The 21,704-nt window shown below is 57.2% G+C and overlaps 1 protein-coding gene across 1 annotated transcript; it reads left to right on the forward strand.

Moving 5' to 3' along the window:
• Positions 1–1,649: 1,649 nt before the first annotated feature.
• On the forward strand, positions 1,650–19,851 carry TKT (transketolase). The gene is made up of 14 exons (XM_004581545.3): positions 1,650–1,893; positions 9,561–9,678; positions 10,512–10,625; positions 10,968–11,065; positions 13,931–14,122; positions 15,039–15,157; positions 15,952–16,145; positions 16,408–16,572; positions 17,411–17,567; positions 17,656–17,786; positions 18,394–18,477; positions 18,581–18,674; positions 19,171–19,293; positions 19,579–19,851. The coding sequence occupies exons 1-14, from the start codon at positions 1,787–1,789 to the stop codon at positions 19,752–19,754; spliced, it is 1,872 nt and encodes a 623-aa protein (XP_004581602.2). The 5' UTR covers positions 1,650–1,786; the 3' UTR covers positions 19,755–19,851.
• The last annotated feature ends 1,853 nt before the right edge of the window (positions 19,852–21,704 follow it).

The following is a 21,704-nucleotide window of genomic DNA, read 5'->3' on the forward strand; positions in this document are numbered from 1 at the left end:
ACTGGCAGGAGGGGTGTGTGTGTGTGTGTGTGTGTGTGTGTGTGTGTGTGTGTTGGGGGACGGGTCCTGAATTTTATTCAAAGGGTGGAGTGAGACCTTTTGGGAGTAAGCCATGGGGAGAGCCAGGCTGGAAGAGGGAGGGAAGGTGAGTGCAGCAGGCCAGAAGCAGGTGGGAGAAGTCAGTGGGAAGCCAGGAAAGACCCAAATCTCTCTCCCAAGTGTCCTGGGACCTGGGAGAGGTGGGAAATGGGAACTACCTGCAACCTGCTTAGAATTCTGTTCCAAAGCTGACCTTAGACATGATGCACAGCTCCTGGAGCATGATGAAAGAAGCCCAGGATCAGCTGCCCCCACCCACCCAACATGGAGTGCCAGATGAGTCCCCTCAGTGGGGAGCGTTTTTATCTCCATAACTACCAAAGTCCTAGTGCCATGGTGGAGCAGTTGGGGAAACAGAGGCTTAAAATTGATTACAAGCATACCCTCAGGACATACTGTTGGAAGGTGTGGCACTTTGATTTCAAGCAATCGTGGCCTTTACCAACAAGCAGCCCAAGGTCAGAGAGCATTGCCAGCCCTACTCTTTTTTTTTTTTTAAAAGATTTATTCAGTTTATTACAGTCAGATATACACAGAGGAGGAGAGACAGAGAGGAAGATCTTCCATCCGATGATTCACTCCCCAAGTGAGCCGCAACGGGCCAGTGCGCCGATCCGAAGCCAGGAGGCAGGAACCTCTTCCGGGTCTCCCACGTGGGTGCAGGGTCCCAAAGCTTTGAGCCGCCCTCGACTGCTTTCCCAGGCCACAAACAGGGAGCTGGATGGGAAGTGCAGCTGCTGGGATTAGAACCGGCGCCCATATGGGATCCCGGGGGCGTTCAAGGTGAGGACTTTTTAGCCGCTAGGCCACGCCGCCAGCCCTACTCTTAACCAGCAAATGTCACAGGGCTAGCCTTTGTGGGCAGGGCCAGCTGGAGCTGGGAGCTATGGGGATGTTACATTTGGGTCTGAGTAGACATCTGGGAGCCAAACACCTGCTGGTCTTACCATCACAGCTACGTTAGCATTCTCAGCCGCTTGGAGAGTTTCCCAGGGCCCCGGGGTTCCATATGAGGCACAGCTCAGCACTTTCAATACTGTGATTTTATTATTTATTTGAGAGGCAGAAAGAACGCGAGAGAAGCTCCTACTCACTGTACATCACCCCCACACACACCCCTAAATGCCCTCAGAGCCTCCCAGGGCTCATTCCAGGAGCTGGAAGCCAATCCGGACATTCCGCGCAGTCATCACCACCACCTCTCGGGATTTGCATTATCAGAAACGGAAGCCGAGACACCGGACCCAGAATCCACCCCAGGCGCTCCCATCTGGGAAGCAGGCGGCTTAATTGCTAGGCCAGCCTGTGATCTCCATTGCTCTGGCCAAGTTTCAGCTGTGGTATGGGAGGAGCAGTGAAGGCTCGGGTCTCAGTTCCGCCCAGGACCGGGTTGAGAAGCAAGAGACAGAGACATCCATTTGTCAGTTAACAGCCAAGCCCGGGGCCCAGAACCCAGAGCTCGGAGCTGTGGACCCCTTGGTCAGTGCTCCACGAGCAGGAGCCCGGGAGCCGGCCCGGTTGAGCGGGGCGGGGCGGGTGCGGCTGGCGGCCTGGGGTGATCCGGAGCTCCGCCCCGTGGGCGTGCCCAGGGAGTCTCAACGCGCGCCGGCGCGGCGCGGGGCCTTGGCAGCAGTCAGCCACCTCGGGAGCCGCTTCTCCAGCGATCGTGCGCCGTCGCGTCCTCGCCATGGAAGGCTACCATAAACCCGATCAGCAGAAGCTGCAGGCCCTGAAGGACACAGCCAACCGCCTGCGCATCAGCTCCATCCAGGCCACCACCGCGGCGGGCTCGGGGTGAGCGCGGGGCTCGGGCTGGGCGCCGGCGCCTTGCTCCGTGCCGTGCAGCACGGAGGCCACCACGCGGGCACCGGCGGGGGCGCGGTCAGAACCGAGGGCGCGCTCTTCGCCGTGGCCCCGGGCCTTCCGCTACCGGTGCCGCGCACTCTTACCCCGGCTTCCGAGGCTCGGCAGCCTTGGCCCTGGTGTATAGCGTGCGCCTCGGTCGGCTCTGCTGCCCCGCTGCGTTGGGGCGGGTGAGTCCCAGTCCCGGCGATTGGTCCCTCCATGTTGTGCACAAGCTGTAGTTGGGGGAGGCAATCGGTGGCCCAAGGTCACACGCGGCCCTTTGGATTGGAAGTCAGGGCCATGCCAGAGGGCTCCGAGACCCAGACCTGTCTGCCCCTTAAGTTTCCTATCTCCGGGTCACTGCTTAAGCTCCTCACCCCTCTTGGGACTGGGATCCGAGTGGGAAGAGCAGGGGCTGCTGCGCCGCATGGAGGCGGATGGGGGAAGGGCGGCGGCACGTGGAGGCAGGACCCTGGCACCCGGGTTGAAGGCGAGGCCCCAAGATCAAAGCTCAGGCCAGAAAGTGGGCCTGGAGGCACAGAAGACTTGGGAGCCTGAGTGAACAGGGAGGAGGGGACCCAGCGGAGGAGGAGGTCTTGGGGCACCACCTAGGGTGCACTGTCCCTCCCCCCCTTCTGACTCTTAATTGGCCTGAGGCAGATACCTTTTGGGGTCGGGGGAGGCATGGTCATTTAGAGGCCTTGTGAAATGGAGACTGCAGACTGAGAGCCTTGAGCTAGTGGGAGGCCGAGCTAACGGGCAGTGTGGGGCCATTTCCTCAGATTTCCTCATCAGCCTGTGTGTTCCGAACAAAGACAGGATTCCAGCTTCTGACCAGTGCTTTACAGAGCATACAACCAAGAAGTGAATCCTTTTTGTTCATCAAGGTGGACATGCACCCACTCTCTTGTACCTGTAAGACACCCTTTTGGACAGCTCTTGGAAGCCATTGCCCTTCCTGCTTCCACCCACACTTTGAACCTTTTATCTCTATGGGTTCATACAGGTCCTGTCCAATGTGCCGGCTATCCCCTACCTACTCCTGGTACCCCTCCTCTTCCCCACCAGCCTGGCACCCAGTGGATCTGCAGGTCAGCTTCCACGGGCATCTGAGGTCCAGCTAAGAGAGTCAGCACTCCCCAGCTAACTAGGGGTACCCATGCAGGCTCCTTGCAAGGCAGCAGAGGACCTGCCGGTAGTTCCTGGGTCACTGAGCACTCACGTAGGTGTCCCCAGTGTGACTCAACATCTTTCTTTGTTGAGAAAAGCCTGTGGGAGTGGGCTGCATAATATTCGCAGTTTTTGGGGTGAGAGCTGAGGTCAGAGTGCTATAGGCCTTGGACAAGCTGGTCACTGGGGCTGGAGTTAGCAGGAAGGTTTGCCCGGCAGGTGCACAGGCTGGAGAGTGCAGGGATACCAGTGAGATGTGCACCTGTGGAAAGGTACTTGGAGGTAGTGCAGGGATCTCTGGAAGAGAAGCTCTGTGTCTGATGTTTCTTCCAGCAATTTGAGTGACTCCCACAGCTACATTGTAGCACATGGCTGAACTCACAGTATTCCTTTGCAGGAAAAAAAGGGAGGGAGTTTGTAACGTCAGTGATTACTCTGAATACGTGTGTGTCAAGATGACTACTAGAAAAAGTTCAGTTTTAAAAGGAAGTAGCAGTGAGCCTGTGCAACCCATGTCACAAGAGGAATTTTGAAATTGAGAGGCAGTCTGTGTGCTAACTGCCGTGGAGGCAGGTTTGAGTCCCAGGCGGGCCTTTGTGCTCTCAGGGCCCGCCTCCTCCCTCACCACCACTGGCGCTCCAGCCCTGGTTAAGACTCCACCCAAGGCCCCCATTGCAGTCTGGGATGCTATGGCAGCTACCACAGCAGTGCTCTCAGGATTTCGCCTTTTCTGCAGGGACTTGGTGACCTGGTGCGGTCACACACTGAGGCTGGCTCATACTGTACCAGGGAGGACTTGGACTGTTGTTGGTTTCATGGGTAGGGAAGGTGCTGCCTTCCTGCCTGTGGCTTAGGCCACCCTGGGTGCAGCGGGCCCGCCTGACTCCGGGAGGTGCAGACACTGGCTTCTGTGTCTACACTGAGGGCCCCGAGGTGGAGGAACATAGCCTTCACAGAGGGCTCTTTGTCGAGATGGTAGCTGCGCCCGCAGTAGCCATGGCTTCTCTTGCGGTCATTTCCCACTGTGTGTTGAGCAAACTGCATAGCCAGGGCCCTGCTCTTCCAGGCTTTCAGAAGTGAAACCAGGCAGCCTGGTGGCAGAGATTTCCCAGTTTTCAATGTCAGGCAGGCTTGCGCTGCAGTTCCTGGGCCAGGCCTTGTGTCAGGCTTGCTGTCAAGAAGAAGGTGGTGGTCTGAGTTTTCAACACGTGTCTGTCCCCGATCCTTGCTCCTTCCTCATCCTCCAAAGGCTCTGGCCATCTCCAGCTCTGCAGGGAAGAATGTATTAGGACACCAGGAATCAAGCCGTTTGCCTGTCTTAAGCAGGTTCTGCCCGTTCACCTCTTGAAAGAAGTTTGTGGACAGGTGATTTTTCTAACCGGATCCTTCAGGAGTGGGGCTGGGCCCCACCCTCTGCTGTTACTGGCACCACGTTGTGGTGACCCACATGCACTGAAGTGGCAGTGACCTGTCACCCAACCCCAGCATTAGCTAGTGTTTAGGCTGAGGGCTCAGAAAGGCCCTCCAGGTCTCTTTTTCTCCCCTGGGGCCTCCTCAGGCTGACTCAGGCCAGAGCCAGCGTGGTGGGGTTGGCCCAGCATGGCAGCATTAGCAGCTAGGAAAGTGTTACTCAACCCAATGTGAGGGCAGCCGACTCAGTTCTCTGCCCGAGTGACTTCTGAACTCAGCATGGCCGAGGCCAGCACTGGATTCCCAGTGCAGCCCCTGGGTTAGGGTCTGTCTGACACTGGGTAATTCTGACCTCTGGACTCCGATTTAGGCAGGCCTGTGCCCACAAAACCTTCCCTTGTTATCACCCCTGCATGCCTGGAGCACGCCTCGAGGCAAGGACCTGCCCAGGGCCCAGCCCTTAGGCAGACTTTGACTTCGCTCTTAGCCCCAATGTCAGCGTACAGGGGGGCTGGGTGCAGAGTGGCTCTGGTGGGACTGGGGGGCATCTAGCCCCAGAGTCAGTGGCCCTGGTAGGCTGTGCAATGGGAGAGGGAAGGACGGGTACCTGTGAACTGAGCCTGAATTGCACTTTTTTCCTCATTTGAAAGATAAACCTTCCACTACCTTACTGAGGTGCCATGTGCATCTTCAACAAATGAGCAGAGCTTTCATCTTCCCGATGTGCACCCAGTGCCTTCCCTCTCTCCCCCCCAGTTCCCTGGGACTACCAGTCTATGTACATGTGTTGCCTTTAGGGGTGGCAGGAGTAAGGATCTGGCTCTTCCAAGGTGTGTGATGGTGCGCTGCAGCCAACTGGTCACCAGGCTGCACATGGCCTCACTGTGCAGCTGGCTGGCCTTGCAGGGCCTGTGTGCAAAACCTGGTGAGATCTAGTCCCCGGCAGGAACACAAGGCCCCATTTCCTGAGCACAGCGCCAATTCCTGTACACCATGACGCACTGTAGGTATACAACGCCTCATTCTGTTTTACACAGAGGAGCCCGAGGCTCGGGCAGACACCAGGGGTCCTTGTCAGGTAGCAGCCAGCTCAGGGCGTTAGGTGGCTCAGTCTTGGCACGCCTGCATTCCCTGGGTGAGGGTCCCTGGGTTTCGACCCTGATTCAGCTTCCATTTCCAGCTTCTGGCTCATGCACACCTTGTAAGGCAGCAGAAGATAGCTCACGTCCTTGAATCCTTGCCATCTGGATTGATTATCAAGCTGACTTTAGCTTAGCCCAGCCCTGGCTGGGGTGGGCATTTGGAGAGTGAGCCAAATCTCTGCCTTTCAGATGAAAAAAATAATGACCCTGTAGGTAACTACTCCCAGAGTAAAGACATTGTAGGATTTAAAAAGAAATTATTTCTTTGGAAGGCAGAGTTGCAGAGGGTCAGAGTTCTTCCATCTTTCTGTTTGTTCCCCGGATGATCAAAGTGGTCAAGCCTGGATCAGGCAGGAGCCAGGAGCTCCACCCTGGTGTCCCTCCGCACCTCTCCCAGGAAGAACTGCCCCCTCAATTTTTCATTATTTTTCCATTGTCCCCCACTTGCATACATCTGTATGCGGTGTGGACCCCCTGCTCCCTGGTGGGGTTCCTCAGCATGGTGCTTTGTGATGCGAGGTCACCCCGAGGTAGGCTCACTGCTGTAGAGTCTTCTGGTACAGGTGCACAGGGTGCCTAGGCTGTTCTGCAGACTCCAGACCCTGCAGCTGTCCACACAGGGACAGCCCTGTTTGTTTTCTAGGCACTTGCTCGTGAATGTTCCACTTGGTACCCACGAGTGCAGCTGCTGGGTCTTTGGGAATGTGCGTCTTCAGCACATTATTTCTGTGTTGCCTCATGGTTAAAATATTACTCAAATTTTCTGGTTTTGTTGTTATAATCCGTCGGTAAATTACTTTTTCCTAGAAATATTCCTGTTTTAAAATTTATTTATTTGTACCAGGTTATTCAGAATATTTTTTGCCACCTGAATTTAGCCCCCGAGTTCCATTTAGAATAACAGAGTTTGGAAAAGACAGATCTTCCATTTGCTGGTTCACTCCTCAATGACTGCAATAGTCAGGGCTGGGCCAGGCTGAAACCAGGAGCCAGCACTTCCATCTGGGTTTCCCACGTGAGTGCAGGGGCCCAAGCACTTACTTGGGCCATCTGCTTTCCCAGGCTGTAGCAGGGAGCTGGATGAGAAATGGAGCAGCAGCAGGGACACAAATCAACACCTATATGGGATGCCAGTGCTGCAGGTAGAGGTTTAGCCTACTGCACGATGGTATGCATTGGCCCCACTTTTTGTGTAGTTTTGAGCTTTGGGAGTTACCTTGGTGAGGCTGTGATCAATTACAGTCCACGAGGGTGTTCACTCATTGGAAAACCTGCTTGATCCAGGTCAAGTCTGCAGTGATGGGGGAACCGTTTGTGGATGGAAGCTGATATCCAAGATCTCTTTTTAAAATATATTTATTTTGAAAGTTAGTTACATGGACAGAGAGAGATATCTTCCATCTATCTGCTGCTGGTTGATTTCCCAGATGGCCACAACAGCAAGAGCTGGGCTGGTCCACAGCCAGGAGCCAGGAGTTCAAGGATTTGGGCCATCCTCCCGCTGTTTTCCCAGGCTGTAGTGGGGGGCTGGATCAGAAGTGGAGCAGTGGGACTTGAACTAGTTTCTGCAAGGAATATGAGTTTCTCTTCATCATCTCTTGAAAGAGCTCTCCCCACCCCCGCCCGAGGGTGAGCAGGTGGCGTAGGCACTAACGGAGCTGGTGAGATCCTTTGGTTGGGGAACACCCAGAAGAAGGTGGAGACTGGGGTATCTGAGGTCGTTGGGACGGGCCCTGATACCCTGGGCTTCTTTGTGTAAGAAAACAGGAGATTGAGAGGAGCAGACTAGCAAAGTGAAATAACTGAAGCGGATACACCTGCTGGCCCCTGCCCCATCTGCTGGAGTTTTAGGGCTGTTGGTGAGGGCCTCTGCTCTTCCACCTCTCCCACAATATTTCTAGGATATTGCTGAGTGTGGGTGCAGGGCTTTCTGAGTCTGAAATCATTTCCATAACAGCCCTGGGAGGGGAGAGCGCTGGCCCCACCTAACTAGGTGATTGATATGTAAATACTGCTTTGCTTTCCAGGCTAGCCTCCCACCAGTTTCATGGCTCCCATCCCCAGCCAGGCTGCATGCAGCCATAGGTGTGCCTTACCTGGCACCTGGGGTGGGGCCTCCACCTGCAGGTGCCCGCCCAGGTGAGCTGGGGTTACAGGAAAAGTTCAGGCTCTGAAGCCTTAGGTGTGTGCTGAAGAGTGCAGCGCAGGGTTGTGCTACAACCATGGGGACTGCAGAATGTCTGGGCTGGGGAGGGAGCCTGGCTCCTGGGGATGGATCACCTGGGATGTGTTTGCCCCATGCACGTGCCGTTGGGTCAGCAGTTGACTGGATCCTGGCTTGGGAGGGAGGAAATGAAGCCCTGAAGGCTTCAAAATGAGCTGCCGCGGTTCCTTTCCCACCTTGTCTCCAGGCTCCCTGCCTCCCTCCCACTGGCTCAAGTCAGCCACTGGCTGAAAGTGATGTGTGTGCTCCACCCTTTCCCACCCAGAGACCCTTCCTGATGGGTCGAGGGGTTGACTCCAGCAATCCTCTGGCTCAGTAGTCACCCACATGTTCCCCCACTTCAGCCTGCAAAGGGGGCTCCTGTGCCATGGGAGGGGCAGAGGAACAGCCTGCTGTGGTTTAGACAGGAGACTCCTGAGCCCAAGTCGCAGCGGGTGAAGAATCAGGAGTGCACCCCCCCCGCCCACACAGAGGAAACGCTCTCTGTTGACATGTCCTCACCTCCTCCCTTTTTCAGGTGTAGTGTCTTTTCCCCCTGGCCAGGAGTTCCTAGAAATGGTTAAGTATCAGAGGACAGTGTGTGGGGAATGTGGATACTAAACCAGCATGGACAGTTTGCTGGATTCCTCTACTAACCTGTCTGTGCTGGGAGTGACTCACCCTTAACCCCGGCGGGTGGGAGCTGGTGTGGAGCCCAGATGCTGCATGTACCCTTGGGCTTGGCATTGGCCATGTTGTGGTGTAAGCAGCCTTGACAAGCAGCGCCAGAGGGCGGAGCTGACTGGGCTGCACGCAGGGGAGGCTGGGTGGCCTGTGTGCCCTGAGCCCAGGGTCGTGCTGCAACCACATGGACCGCAGGGTCTCCAGGCCAGCTGAGCCTTGCAGTCCCATCCTGCAAGGAACCCAGCCTGCATCCAGGCTAGAGACTGATGACGCAAGTGGTTCTGAAGCTACCTGGCATGGCTGGCTTCTCTAATGATGCAATCCCTGTACCTTCTGGTGTTGAACCCTTTGCCTGGTAGCCATTCAGTTGTTCATGTGGGAAGGAGGAACCCCGTGATCCCACTGCTCTGTGGATGGAAGGGCAGAACCTTGCTTTGGTCACCCCTATCCCTTCTAGCCTGTCCAGACAGAAGGGTTTTTGTTTCTTCCTGATTGCAGACTTTGTAGAAGGTCCAACTGTGTGTTTTTTACCTTCTGAATTCTGCACAGAAGCCTGCCCTGGGAATGCCCCCTTTCAACACAGTAGTCTGGTATAGCCGAAAGATTCAATTGGAGAACATGCAGCCCAGTTTTGCAGGCTGCTGGGCTGCTGGGAGGTTGTGGTAGCTCCAGGAACCACAGCTCTTTTGCCCCTAGCCTCAGAGAGGACCAGCACCCTGGGGGCTGGGAAGGCAGGGTCCCTGGCCACCTCCCAGCCTCCACCCAGCCACAGTGCTGCCCCTGGGAAGGTGTGATAGGCCCTGGTCCCCAGGCCATCCACAGTGGTCTCCTTGAGTTATATGTGACTACACCCTTCCATTCCCAGCCATCCCCATCCCCCTGAGCAAGAACAGGTGCTTTTCTGATGGGCTGGGCTTGTGGGGTCCTCCACAGCTCATGCACCCCCAGGCCCAGAGCCGGGCATGCAGGCCCGTGACGCCCGTGTTTGCCTTCTCTCCATGCTGCAGCCACCCCACATCATGCTGCAGCGCTGCCGAAATCATGGCCGTGCTCTTCTTCCACACCATGCGCTATAAGGCCCAAGACCCCCGGAACCCTCACAACGACCGCTTTGTGCTCTCCAAGGTAAGAGCCCTGGCCGCCCGTGGCCTGCGGCTGGGTGTCCAGCCCCACTCCCTCTGCCCCTCCCTGGGCCCTGGATCATTAGTGAGTGCTTTCAGAGGACGCCTGTCTCCACTCCTTCTCCATGGGGCCAGACTTGGGCCCTGTCTCACCTGTCAGGAGGCCAGGAACTTTGCCTATACCCACTATCTCTTAGTGCCCTACTCCCAGCTGGGCCCCGCTGTTAAAGAACAGGAGCCTGGAGTAGCCAGTCACTCTTCTGCAGAGCCCAAGGATTTAAGCAAGGCTCTGACGCTAGGAATGAGGAAGGGGACAATGGAAGTGCAGAGTGTCCAGCTTGGGCGCTGGCAGGCAGGCTGCATCTGGTGTAACAGCGTTGTGGCTTTCTGCTTGGTACCAGCCCTCCTCGCTCCCTCACTGCGGCTGGGTTTTGCAGGGTGGGGGGTGATTCTGGTCTGCTTCTGCAGCTCAGAATCCCAGCCACAAAACCCCGGAATCCACCTGTCCCCAGGGCCTGGCTCGGCAGCCCTTGTCTGTCTCAGGCAGGCGTCCATGCTTTAGAAGTCTGTCCAAACAGACCACATGCCAGAGACCAGGGATTAGGACAGCCGGCTGCCTGCCGGGGTTTTGGCCCACGCTGTGCCCAGCTGTGCCCCCTGCGCCTGTCTGCGGTGCCCAGCCGGCCTTGGCTGTGGGAACTTGAGGCTGGGGAGCAATGAAAGGGGGGTGTGGCCTTTGCTTGCTTCCTCCCTGGGATGGATCCTCCAGCTGGCTGTGGCTCTGGGGCTCACACTGTGGTGGGAACAGCTCCAAGATCTGACCCTGTCCCTACGCAGGGCCATGCGGCTCCCATCCTGTACGCCGTCTGGGCTGAAGCGGGCTATCTGCCCGAGGCCGAGCTGCTGAACTTGAGGAAGATCAGCTCCGACCTGGACGGGCACCCTGTCCCGGTGAGTGTGCCCAGTTGAGGCTCCGGGCCTCACAGGGGACTGGGGTGTTGAAGACAAAGGCAGTGGGTGTTTGGGGGTTGTGTGTTCTCCTTGGCACCTGGGGAGGTGGTGTCCACTTACACATACAGGAACGAAACCTCAGAAAGGCTTATGCTCTAGGCTGGGGTCATCCAGCTCACGGGTGGACAGGGCTGGGAATTGAATCTATGTGAAGTTACAGGCTGCAGAAGGCCACCCCTCCTAGGCGGGAGGAGGAATGGCTGAGAAGGCTGGGTGTCCCCAGTTGGGACCTTACTGCTGGTTCACCATCCTGTGAGTGACCGTGGTCCTCTGTCCTAACAGAAGCAGGCTTTCACCGACGTGGCCACTGGCTCCCTGGGCCAGGGCCTGGGAGCCGCGTGCGGGATGGCCTACACTGGCAAGTACTTCGACAAAGCCAGGTAAGGGCCACCCCACCCTACTCCCTGCCCTCCCATGCTTAGTTTTGGGAGAGTCCTCTGACCCAGGCGCTTTCCCTTGCCTATGTGTATCTGGGGGTGGTGGTGGCAGTTATTAGGGGGATTGTCCTAAGGACCAATGGAGGTTGGGGCCATGACCAACCATTGAGGAGAGGAGGAATCTGTCCAGAAAGGAGTGAGTTACAAGTCCAGGGCCTGGACCTACGTCCCCACCCCCAGGCCCAGTTCAGCACCAGGGACCCCGACTTGAGCCACTTGTCTTTATCTGAGGGAAAGGGTTGGGTTATGGGTTCTGGCAACCTGTGTGCCAGCTGCTATCAGTTGGATAAGGAGCAAATACTGGGGAGGTTGAACTGCAATGGTTGGGGCGTGGCCTGGTCAGGGGAGAGGGGGGTTCACCACCCGATGCAGGTATGAGCTCCCTGGTGACTGTGTGCTGTGACCCGGGGTCTCACCTGGTGTCCGGGGCACAGGTTGGCAAGTGCAGTCTGTCTCCTGGCTCCCTGGCTGTGATCTCTCTCTGGCCTCTACTGTTTGGTAAAGTCCCCTGGGAGCTGGGGACACAGTGGCTTGGATCCAGTTACCACCCCTCTTATAAGAAAACTAGGTAAGATGCTTGACCTAGTCCATGGGGGGATTTTGCAGAGTCCATATTCAGAGTGACCAGGCTGCCCTGTGAAGGTCCCTGGGGAGTCCCGAGAGTTACCAGGCCCCTTTGGGGGGGCAGGGAGGAGAGGGTTCCCTTCTGTTCTGCAATCAGGAGACTGGGGGGTCTGTATTGGAGGCTGCTCTGGGGGAGCCCCTGCTGTGTGCAGCAGCTCCTAAGCCTGGTCTCCCTCCAACAGGCCTCAGGGGTCCCTTCCTGACACCCCAGGCCTGGCTGCTGAACTTGAGGAAGATCAGCTCCGACCTGGACGGGCACCCTGTCCCGGTGGGCAGTCCTTGGGGGCAGACTAAACTACATCCAGAGGTGATCACCAGGAAGGAGGGGGTCAGAACGGGCTGTGTGCTTGGGGACAGTGGACTTGGCACAGAGTCAGAGCTGTGAGTAAATCGCTCTCTACACTTGCTTGAAATAATTCCCTGACAAGGATCACGGCCTGACCCTAACATAATGGAACAAGCCTAGTGTAGGGAGAGAGGTTTAGCTCTCTTCCCAGAAGCACGGTGGCTTGGGGCCAAGTTGGCTGAGGTTTGGGCCCTCAAACTGCCTCGGGTGGGGGTGGGGGCAAGACCTCAGGATTATCAGACCCAGCCAGACACCCTGAAGTGACTAGCATCTAATACGTTTGTGTGTTTCCTCCATATCATCATTAAAAAAAAAACACGCTAAGTAATGTCATCCTGGTACATAAGTAACTTGATGTTCTGGTTTTTACCCCCCAAAAAACCCTGCCATGTACCTTTTCTCCTGCCGTGGGTGGGCAGAGCTGGTTTGCAGGGTTGTGTCACAGTCTGTCTTAGGGTATGCTATAAAGCAGCCATCTGTGGCTAGACATCTGAGGTGGTTTCCAAATAGCAGGGATGCAAACAACCCTTACCTTCTGTTTCAAGCTCCTCTCCTCCCCTTGGGTTAGTTCACACCATGGGCATTTTGTAGGGCCTGCCCCTAAATCCAACAGCTCGAGCAGCGTGCAGCTCAGGATTGGTGTAGCCTTCTTGGGCCCCTTTCCGTGTCTTCCCAGCACCGTAGGATACCCGCCTGTCCCGAGCCTGGTCCAGCCTCCCCCTGAAGCTGTGCTGAGATTGTCCTCTTAGCCTCAGGCCAGAAGTCTGGTGGGGATGGGCACCACTGGCTTCTTTGGCTCATCCCCTCAGGGTAGTTATTTTGATTGTCTCAGTCTTCAGTCCCCTCTCAGGGGCTGGTTAGTTACCTGCTTCCTGTGGTTGAAACGTGGGAGCCTCAAGTTGGCCTTGTCCTCCTGGCCTGGTGGAGTGTGCGGGAGCCCGCCCCCTGCTGGTGGCCTGCAAAAGTGATGAGTCATGCTGACTGGGCCCCTCCTCTCCCTGCCTGGGCCTACCCAGGGTGGCAGAAGAGGGCCTGGCAGGCCTGCCCTGCTAAGCCTGCAGCCGCATGAGGCCCTTGCCTGCAGCAGGAGGGCAGCTGCGTCCCCTCTGAGTCTGACCAGGCACCAGCCTCATCCCCTGGGGACAAAGCTGCACACTGTGCAAAGGTAAAAGTTGATCCCCAAGGCCTGCCCCAGCTCATGCTGTGTGTGTCCCTGCATAGCAGGGAGCGGACAGGACAGGCCACCGTGGGGCCTGGGCTGAAGCCCTGCCTCAGTTGCCTCCCTATAACATGGTCCTCAAAGCCCTCTTCCCTCTAACCTGTGTCTTGACAGGTTTTGGAAGGTAGTGAGTACGCTGACTTAGAAGAGGGAGTTCCACACAGCCCACTCGGCACCAGCCCTGCCAGGACCCTCATCCTGGCCCAGAGAGGGAGCTGTGCTTGCTTTTTATCTTTTAACAACTAAATAATATTGATTTGTCTTTTTCTCTTTGAAAGGGAGAGGGACAGAGAGATGGATCTTCCATCTGATGATTCCCACTCCCCACATGGCTGCGGCAGCCAGGGCTGGGACAAAATAAAGCCCAGGGAGCCAGGAGCTCCATCCAGTCTCCCACATGGGTGGCAGAGACCTAACTGAGCCATCACTTGCTGCCTCCCAAGGTGTGCAGGTGGCCCTCCAACATGGCATGGAGGTGTCCCAAGCAGCATCTTTGCCAGGGGGCGGAACCTCTGGCCCAATAACTTGTTTCTGCGCCTGCTCTACATGACCACATGTGGTCATGCCCACAGAGCAGGTGGTCTGGGAGCAGCCCCCAATGTCCCACCTCTGTCGGCAGCTACCGCGTCTATTGCCTGCTGGGAGATGGCGAGCTGTCGGAAGGCTCCGTGTGGGAGGCCATGGCCTTCGCCAGCTTCTACAAGCTGGACAACCTGGTCGCCATTCTTGATGTCAACCGCCTGGGGCAGAGCGATCCTGCCCCACTGCAGCACCAGGTGGACGTCTACCAGAAGCGCTGTGAGGCCTTTGGGTATGTACAAGGGCACTGAGAGTCCCTGGGGACGCTTGCAGCTGCCAGAGCTGGAGATGTGAGGGGCAGCCAAGCACATCTCTCGAGTTGCATGATTGCAGCTGCGAAGGGCCCGCTATCTCACTTTGTTCTGCAGCAGGGAGGGAGTGGTGTTCGGACATGAGTGAGCTAGGGCTCACCCCAGCAGCCAGGGAGAGCGTCCAGTATCTCATCCAGCCAGCCAGGCTGCAAGGAGGAACAGCAGGCTCCTCCTTCTGAAGTAAAATGAGACAGAGGGTATCCAGATGGATTTGAAAGTCCAGTGCTCCCAAGCAGACAGGTTCTTCTGAGTGAGTGGGTGGGTGTGAGCCAGAGGAGCCCCTACCTCCATATCCCTGGCCTCTGCAGCTGGGGCTTTGACGGAACCCTGGTTCCAGGCTCATTGGCATTAGCTTAGGGATCTGGGGTAGGGAGCTTGCAGGCAAGGCAGACTGGCACATAGGGCTTGTATCTGCTCCCCCAAGTACCAGGGGGTGGCTCATAGCTGCAGGAGCGCCGGTGCAGTGCCTCTGTTTCCCTGTCTGTGAGTAAAACAGCAAAAACAGCTCCTGGCCCTGGGGTTGTGTGGCTCGCACAGGTTCATGAGCATGCTCAGTACGGAGCTAGCAGCCGGCACGCCGAGCCTGAGACGGCCTCCAGTAGGAAATGAGCAGATCAGGAATGAAAAGCAATAAGGGAGCTGACTCACTCTGGAAAGAGGAGAAACTGCTCGAAGGCAAACAGAAGGAGGGAAAATAATGTGAGAACAAAACAAGACCCAAATTGAAAACAGGAATGTTCTGGGCTTGCCAGCTGAAGCCACAGCTATGGGAGGAAGCACTTGGGCACTGGCCCTGGCCAGCCCCTCACCGTCTGCATGTCCCCTCTCTGCCCCCAGCTGGCATGCCATCATCGTGGATGGACACAGCGTGGAGGAGCTGTGCAAGGCCTTCGGGCAGGCCAAGCACCAGCCCACGGCCATCATAGCCAAGACCTTCAAGGGCCGCGGAATCACAGGCGAGTGGAGTGTGAGGCCCGTGGATAGTGGTGGGGACTACATGGATCCCAGGCTCCAGAGAGGAAAAACTGCCTTCTGAGGGCCTCTGGTCTGGCTGAGTCAGGGTGTGCCAGTGGGAGGAATCCCCAGTGTGCCTGGATTCTACCCCTACCACCCTGTCCTGGAGTGGTGCCCTGCAAGCATTGGGAAGAAAGCACCAGGTCTACAAAGTATTCCCTGGCACCTGGGGGAAGGCTCCAGAGGGCAGGCCTTGCCCACATTAAAGATGGGACAGTGGGACTGGAGGTGGAGGTGGAAAAAATTCAGTGGCCTGGGTGGGGGTGGGGCTGAATTCTAGGCCCTGGATCAGCTTTTCTGCCCACTGCCTGCCCAGAAGTCTGATCTTCCCCTGCCTAGGTGAACTTGGTCCATGTGTGAGCACTCATGCTATCGCCCCCTCCCCTGCTCAGGTGTCCTCTGAGCCCCTCCTGCTCCTGGTGGCCTGTGGGGATGCTGAGCTCCAGGGAGGTCTGCCCTGTCCTTGGCTTTGTCCATGCTGCAGGGACAGCCAAACCTGAGGGACGTGGCAACAATGGGTTCCTTCCCTCCTACCTCCCAGCATGGGCTCCTGTAAGACCAGGCAGGGATCACCAAGGGCAAAACCTGGCCTTGGCAGTGGTCTTGCATGTCTCTGATCTCTCTACTCCCCAAGAGAGGTCTCCTGGCTGTTCCTGTCCCCAGGCTGCCTGCCACCGACCCCTGGCCCTGTTGCAGCGTCCCACCTGACCTTGGCTCTCTCCTATGGCACCTGCAGGGATAGAAGATAAGGAGTCCTGGCACGGGAAGCCACTGCCCAAAAACATGGCCGATCAGGTCATCCAAGAAATCTACAACCAGATTCAGAGCAAGAAAAAGATCCTGGCGACCCCCCCGCAGGAGGACGCCCCCTCAGTGGACATCAGCAACATCCGCATGCCCTCCGCACCCAACTACAAAGTTGGGGACAAGGTACGGGCTCCGGGCTGGCTTTGTTCCTTGCTGTTGGAGGAATCGGGACAAGTGGGCAGGGACTCCAAGAGGCTTTGCCCACAGTCACATCCGCCTCTTGTCTTAGGCCTAGGGAAGTTGGGGTTGTTGGGACACCCTTGGCAGCTCAAGTTGGCCTCGAGGACAGAGATTTGAGGGACTCCCAGTGGTTGGCTGCCTTGGGGGAGCTGACATTATGTTGGTCTTCCCTGTTCTACCCCCATGTCTCACCTTCTCCCCACAGATAGCCACCCGCAAGGCATACGGACAGGCCCTGGCCAAGCTAGGCCACGGCAGTGACCGCATCATCGCCCTGGATGGCGACACCAAGAATTCTACCTTCTCGGAGCTCTTCAAAAAGGAGCATCCTGACCGCTTCATCGAGTGCTACATTGCCGAGCAGAACATGGTGGGTGCTGTGGGCTGGCTGACAGGTGCTGATCCAGCCACAGCTGCAGGCTTGAGAGCTGAGGGGGACAGGGGAAGGGCTGAAGCCTTGCCGTCCCACTGAAGAGCTGTGCTGGCTGTAGGTCAGAGTAGGGGAACTCCGAGAACAGGTGGGTCCAGCCTTGACCTTGAGTAGCCAGCTTGGGGGGAGTCTTGCATGTGTCCAGAGAGATGATGGGTTTAGCAGCCCAGGTCTGCTGAGCTCTGCTTTGCCCCAGGTTCTTTCTGCTTATCCTGAGGAGTGTGGAGGTGAGGGGATGCTGGACCCTGGCACATGCATGGCTGGGGACACAGCCCTATTGGTGGCTGAGATTGTGAAGCAGGGGCACTGCTATGTCCCAATGTTCCAGTCAGCCCCTCCCTGTAGCCTGGACATCCAGGCTGTACCTGCAGGCTGTGGAGGTCCCCAGAGGCTAAGGATGTCAGCTGGCAGGTGCCAGAGCCGCAGGGAACGCAGCTGGCTTGGGACTGGTGACTGCACGCACAGCGTTGGAGGATGTGTCTGTGCCCAGGACTCCTTACTGTGCTGGGGTGGGGGTGGGTGGGTGGGAAGAGGTGTATGAGCTCCCCATCTGCTAGATCCCTCCCCTAAATGGCTATAACAGCCAGGACTGGGCCAGGTCGGAGCCGGGAACTCCATCCTGGTCTCCCACATGGATGGCGGGTACCCAAGCACAGGCGTGTTAGTGGGGAGCTGGATTTAGAAGCAGAGCAGCCAGGACCAGAACCCGGCATCCCAGTGGCCACAGCTTTACCTGCTGTGCCCCAGTGCTGGCTAACCCTGCCCTCCCTGCCCCCAGGTGAGTGTCGCAGTGGGCTGTGCCACACGCAACAGGACAGTGCCCTTCTGCAGCACCTTTGCTGCCTTCCTCACGCGGTCCTTCGACCAGATCCGCATGGCAGCCATTTCCGAGAGCAACATCAACCTGTGTGGTTCTCACTGCGGTGTGTCCATTGGTGAGTCGGTCAAGATCCCCCACCTGCAGGAGGTGAGGCTGGGATGCCAGGCGGTGTTCTACTCAGCATCTACTTTTCCACACCCTAGGGGAAGACGGGCCCTCCCAGATGGCCCTGGAAGACCTGGCCATGTTCCGTTCCCTCCCCATGTCAACCGTCTTTTACCCAAGTGATGCAGTTGCTACCGAGAAGGCAGTGGAGTTAGCAGCCAATACGAAGGTTGGTCTCACTGCTGTTTTTCCTCTGGGTGGCAGCTGGCTCTGATCCAAGGGGTTCAGAGAGAGGCTGGGGTGGAGGCACAGAGCTGGCCACTCACTGCCCCCCCCCGCCCCATTCTACCAAGAGCCATTTCCTGGCCTTGCTTGTAGAGCATTTGCAGTCCCGTGGCAGGCATTACCAGTTGCTCACCATACTCCCTCTCTGCCGAGAGTCCTGGCTGCCTCGCCCAGTTTGGTGGGTAAAACCTGTGTGCTTTGTCCCCGCTTGAGACAGGAAAGCTATGAGCCTACTCCCAAGGTCCCCGGCAGGAACTATACTGCCATGGCCCCACTGCTCAGAGCAGGTGCCCTGCCCAATAGGTGCACTGGGGTGGGGAGGCACCTCAGCAGATGGCAAGCTTCTCCTGTGGGAAGTTGCCCTGTGTCTGTGGGTAGCTTCCTTGAGGAGTAAGGTATAGGCTGCAGAGGACAGCGTGTCCAATTCCCTGCTGGAGTAGCCAGGATGCAGGGACCACTAGATGCCCTGGGCTAGAGGAGGGGCCGGCTCCTCCAGAGAGGCCCTAGCCCCGTGTCATCTGTGGGTCTCGGCTCGTCCCTTCCCCTGGCAGGGCATCTGCTTCATCCGTACCAGCCGCCCAGAGAATACCATCATCTACAATAACAACGAGGACTTCCAGATCGGACAGGCCAAGGTCAGTGCCTTTCCTACCCCCAGCGAGACCCTTCTGCGGGCCCAGGCCTGGACCTGCCCTTCTCAGACTCCCAGCCACATCCTGGTCCCTGTGGCACCCCCAGGTGGTACAGAAGAACAAGGATGACCAGGTGACCGTGATCGGAGCTGGGGTGACCCTGCACGAGGCCTTGGCCGCCGCCGAGCTGCTCAAGAAAGGTGAGGAGAAGGGGGCCGAGGTGCCACGGGCTGGGTGCAAGGACGAGACGATCCACGTGACATAATGGCTGTGATGTGAACTTGGGCCACCACCTGGCATCTGCCAGTGGAACTAGAGTCACAGCTCAGCTTGGGCCCTGGTTAATTTATTGTCACCCTGCCTCAGTTTACCCATTTGTATGTAAAAATACAATCAACCCTCCATGTCCTTGAGCCACCCTCAGACACAAATCCATGGGTCTTCCAGTTCCTTTTGTCAAGTGGACAGTCCTCAGTTGCACAGCTGGCTTGAGATTCCACAGGCCAGGAGGAAGTCACTGGAGGAGGTGGGGGGGTGAGTGGGTGCTGAGAGCCGGAGGACACGGGCTCCCCATGAACAGAGGGCGAGGGGTTAGTGCAGGCTCTATGGTGGCCACAGCTGGGTCTGCCTGGGTCGTGGCCAGGCCTGAGCTCTTGGCTGGGGGACATCAGTGCAAACGTGTCCCGTCCTCTACAGAGAGAATCAACATCCGCATAGTGGACCCCTTTACCATCAAGCCACTGGACAAGAAGCTCATCCTAGAGAGCGCCCGCGCCACCAAGGGCAGGATCCTCACGGTGGAGGACCACTACTATGAAGGTAAAGGAAAGAGGTGGACACAGGGGTGTGGGCATCCGAGATCTCCCTTCTGTGTCTGAGCCCCGGGAGGACGAGGAGCCCTGTCCTCTCCGCTTAGATAGCAGAAGGTTGGGGCTGTTCTAAAGAACCCAGCTGGAGAATCCGTGCCCAGTGTCTACATAGCTACAAGTGCTGTGCTTGATGAGTGATGTCTGCCCTGGCCACAGCAGAAAGGTGGTGGCCAGCCTGCCTCTGCTCACACCGAGACCACGCTCATCTGACTCCTGTCTGCTTTCCTCCGCCCAGGTGGCATCGGGGAGGCGGTGTCCACTGCCGTAGTAGGCGAACCTGGCATCACTGTCACCCGCCTGGCTGTTGCCCAGGTGCCAAGGAGTGGGAAGCCGGCCGAGCTGCTCAAGATGTTTGGCATTGACAAGGATGCCATCGCCCAAGCTGTGCGAGGCCTTGTGGCAAAGGCCTAGAAGAGGGCAGGGTCGGGGTCCTACACGTTCCTGAGGCATTCTGGCGGAGGTGCTCCAAGATGTACCAAAGCAGTGGGAATATGTGTTTTGAGAAAAACAAGTTGGCCCTGAGGTGTTCTGTGGGGTGTGAATGAGGCTGGGGCTGATTCTGGACCAGGACTAGGTACCCACTGCCCTTTAGGAGTCTCCACCCCTGGGCCCAGCATCTTCTTCAACCATCCCGTAACACAGCCCCATACGACCCACATCCTCACCTCGTGCTCAACCAGCCAGGCCCCAAGGGAGGGAGGGGCTGGGGGCTGCCACTTGCCATACCCTCTCAACCTGTCAGTCTCCTGGGAGTAGCAGAGATACAAAGGACAGTCCCGTGGTTTGCATGGAGCTGCGGTGACAGGGCAAAGGAGGGCCTCTGCCAGCCATGCACCACTCTCTCCTGCCGCTCCTCTGAATGTGGAGTCCCAGGCCTTGCTCTATTTGACAGCTGGTCCAGAGGCTCCTGCCGTCACTGGAACAGAGCAACACCCAAGCTCCAGGTTCCACCTGCACTGCTCTCCCAGGCAGGGGCCCTGGCTCAGGTGACCACAGTGTGTTTGCCCTCTGCTGCATGGGCTCAGCCAGAGTCCCAACCCCACTTGGAAGGCCACCTAGCCACTAGTGGGACCACCAGAAACCCCTTGGAGTCCTTGGGGAGGAAGAGAGCCATCTGGAGATCTTGCCACCTGACAGAACAAGCCTGTCAAACCCAGCAAACTGCTGGCCACTTAACTGCAGGGTCAGGTTGGGCATTGCTCCACAAGAATTCCAGAGGGAGCAGGTGGGTCTCAGGTAGCACACCCTTAGGATGCCGAAATCTGTTCTGCACCTGCCAGCCCTGGCTGGGACTGTGGGAGCCCTGGAAGGCTGGGATGGCCTGAGAGCCCTGCCCAGGAGTAGGGGAGCTCACAAGCCCTCCACCCACCTGGCACACTTGGGAATTACAGTGACCAGAGGGAGCGGGCATCTTGCTGGGAGTTTTGAAGCCTTTTCTTGCATGATCCAAAATATAAAAAGTAAATCGTTAAAGTAGAAAAAGGAAATCCAAGGGCCAGCACTGCATCCTATTTGGGTTTCTGTTCACGTCCCAGCTGGTCCATTTCCAATCCGGTTCCCTGCTCATGGCCTGGGAAGCAGCAGAGGATGGCCCAAGTCCTTGAGCCCCTATGCCCATATGGGAGATCCGGGAGAAGCACCTATCACCAGCCTGGCCATTGTGGTCACTCGGGGAGTGAACCAGTGAATAGAAGACCTCTCTATCTCTTCCCTCCCTCTGTAACTCTACTTTTTAAGTAAATAAAAATCTTGAATAAAGCAATCCACCACAATCTGCAAGCAGCAACCTGTGGGGCTGGCTAGCCGCCACCTTGTGGCCATCACTGGTACTGTGGTGCTAGCGAGTTGGGCAGCAGCAGAGGGAAGTGAGGTGGAAAGGAAGCTGGGAAAAGTTTAATCCTCACCACAGCAGGGTTGATTCCACTTTAAAGGAAATCAGATTCCATCTACTGGTTCACTCCCAAATGCTCGCAACAGCTGGAGCGAAGTCAGCCAGGTTCCTGAAACTCCATCCAGCTCTCCCACACAGGTGGCAGGGGTCCAAGTACCCAGACCATCTTATACTGCTTTGCCAGGCACTTGAGCAGGGGGCTCCAATTACACATAAGCACAGGACCTGGGTGACCCAGCCAGCAGTTGAACCTGCTGTTCAGTCCCCATTTTGCACATGGCCCAGCCCAGTGAGCCAGGGTTGGAACTGGGACCCAGTTCGCCAATTCCAGTGTTTGCAACCTCTACACCCCGCTTCCCCCAAAGAGGAGCAGTACAGAAGGGCCTTACCAGATGTGACAGCAGCCTGGAGTTCGCATCCTGTCAGCAAAGCAGCCTACATGCAGGGACTTCTGTAGAAGCAGGTAAAGG

This window comes from Ochotona princeps, chromosome 21 (assembly GCF_030435755.1).
Source record: "Ochotona princeps isolate mOchPri1 chromosome 21, mOchPri1.hap1, whole genome shotgun sequence".
Classification (NCBI taxonomy): domain Eukaryota; kingdom Metazoa; phylum Chordata; class Mammalia; order Lagomorpha; family Ochotonidae; genus Ochotona; species Ochotona princeps.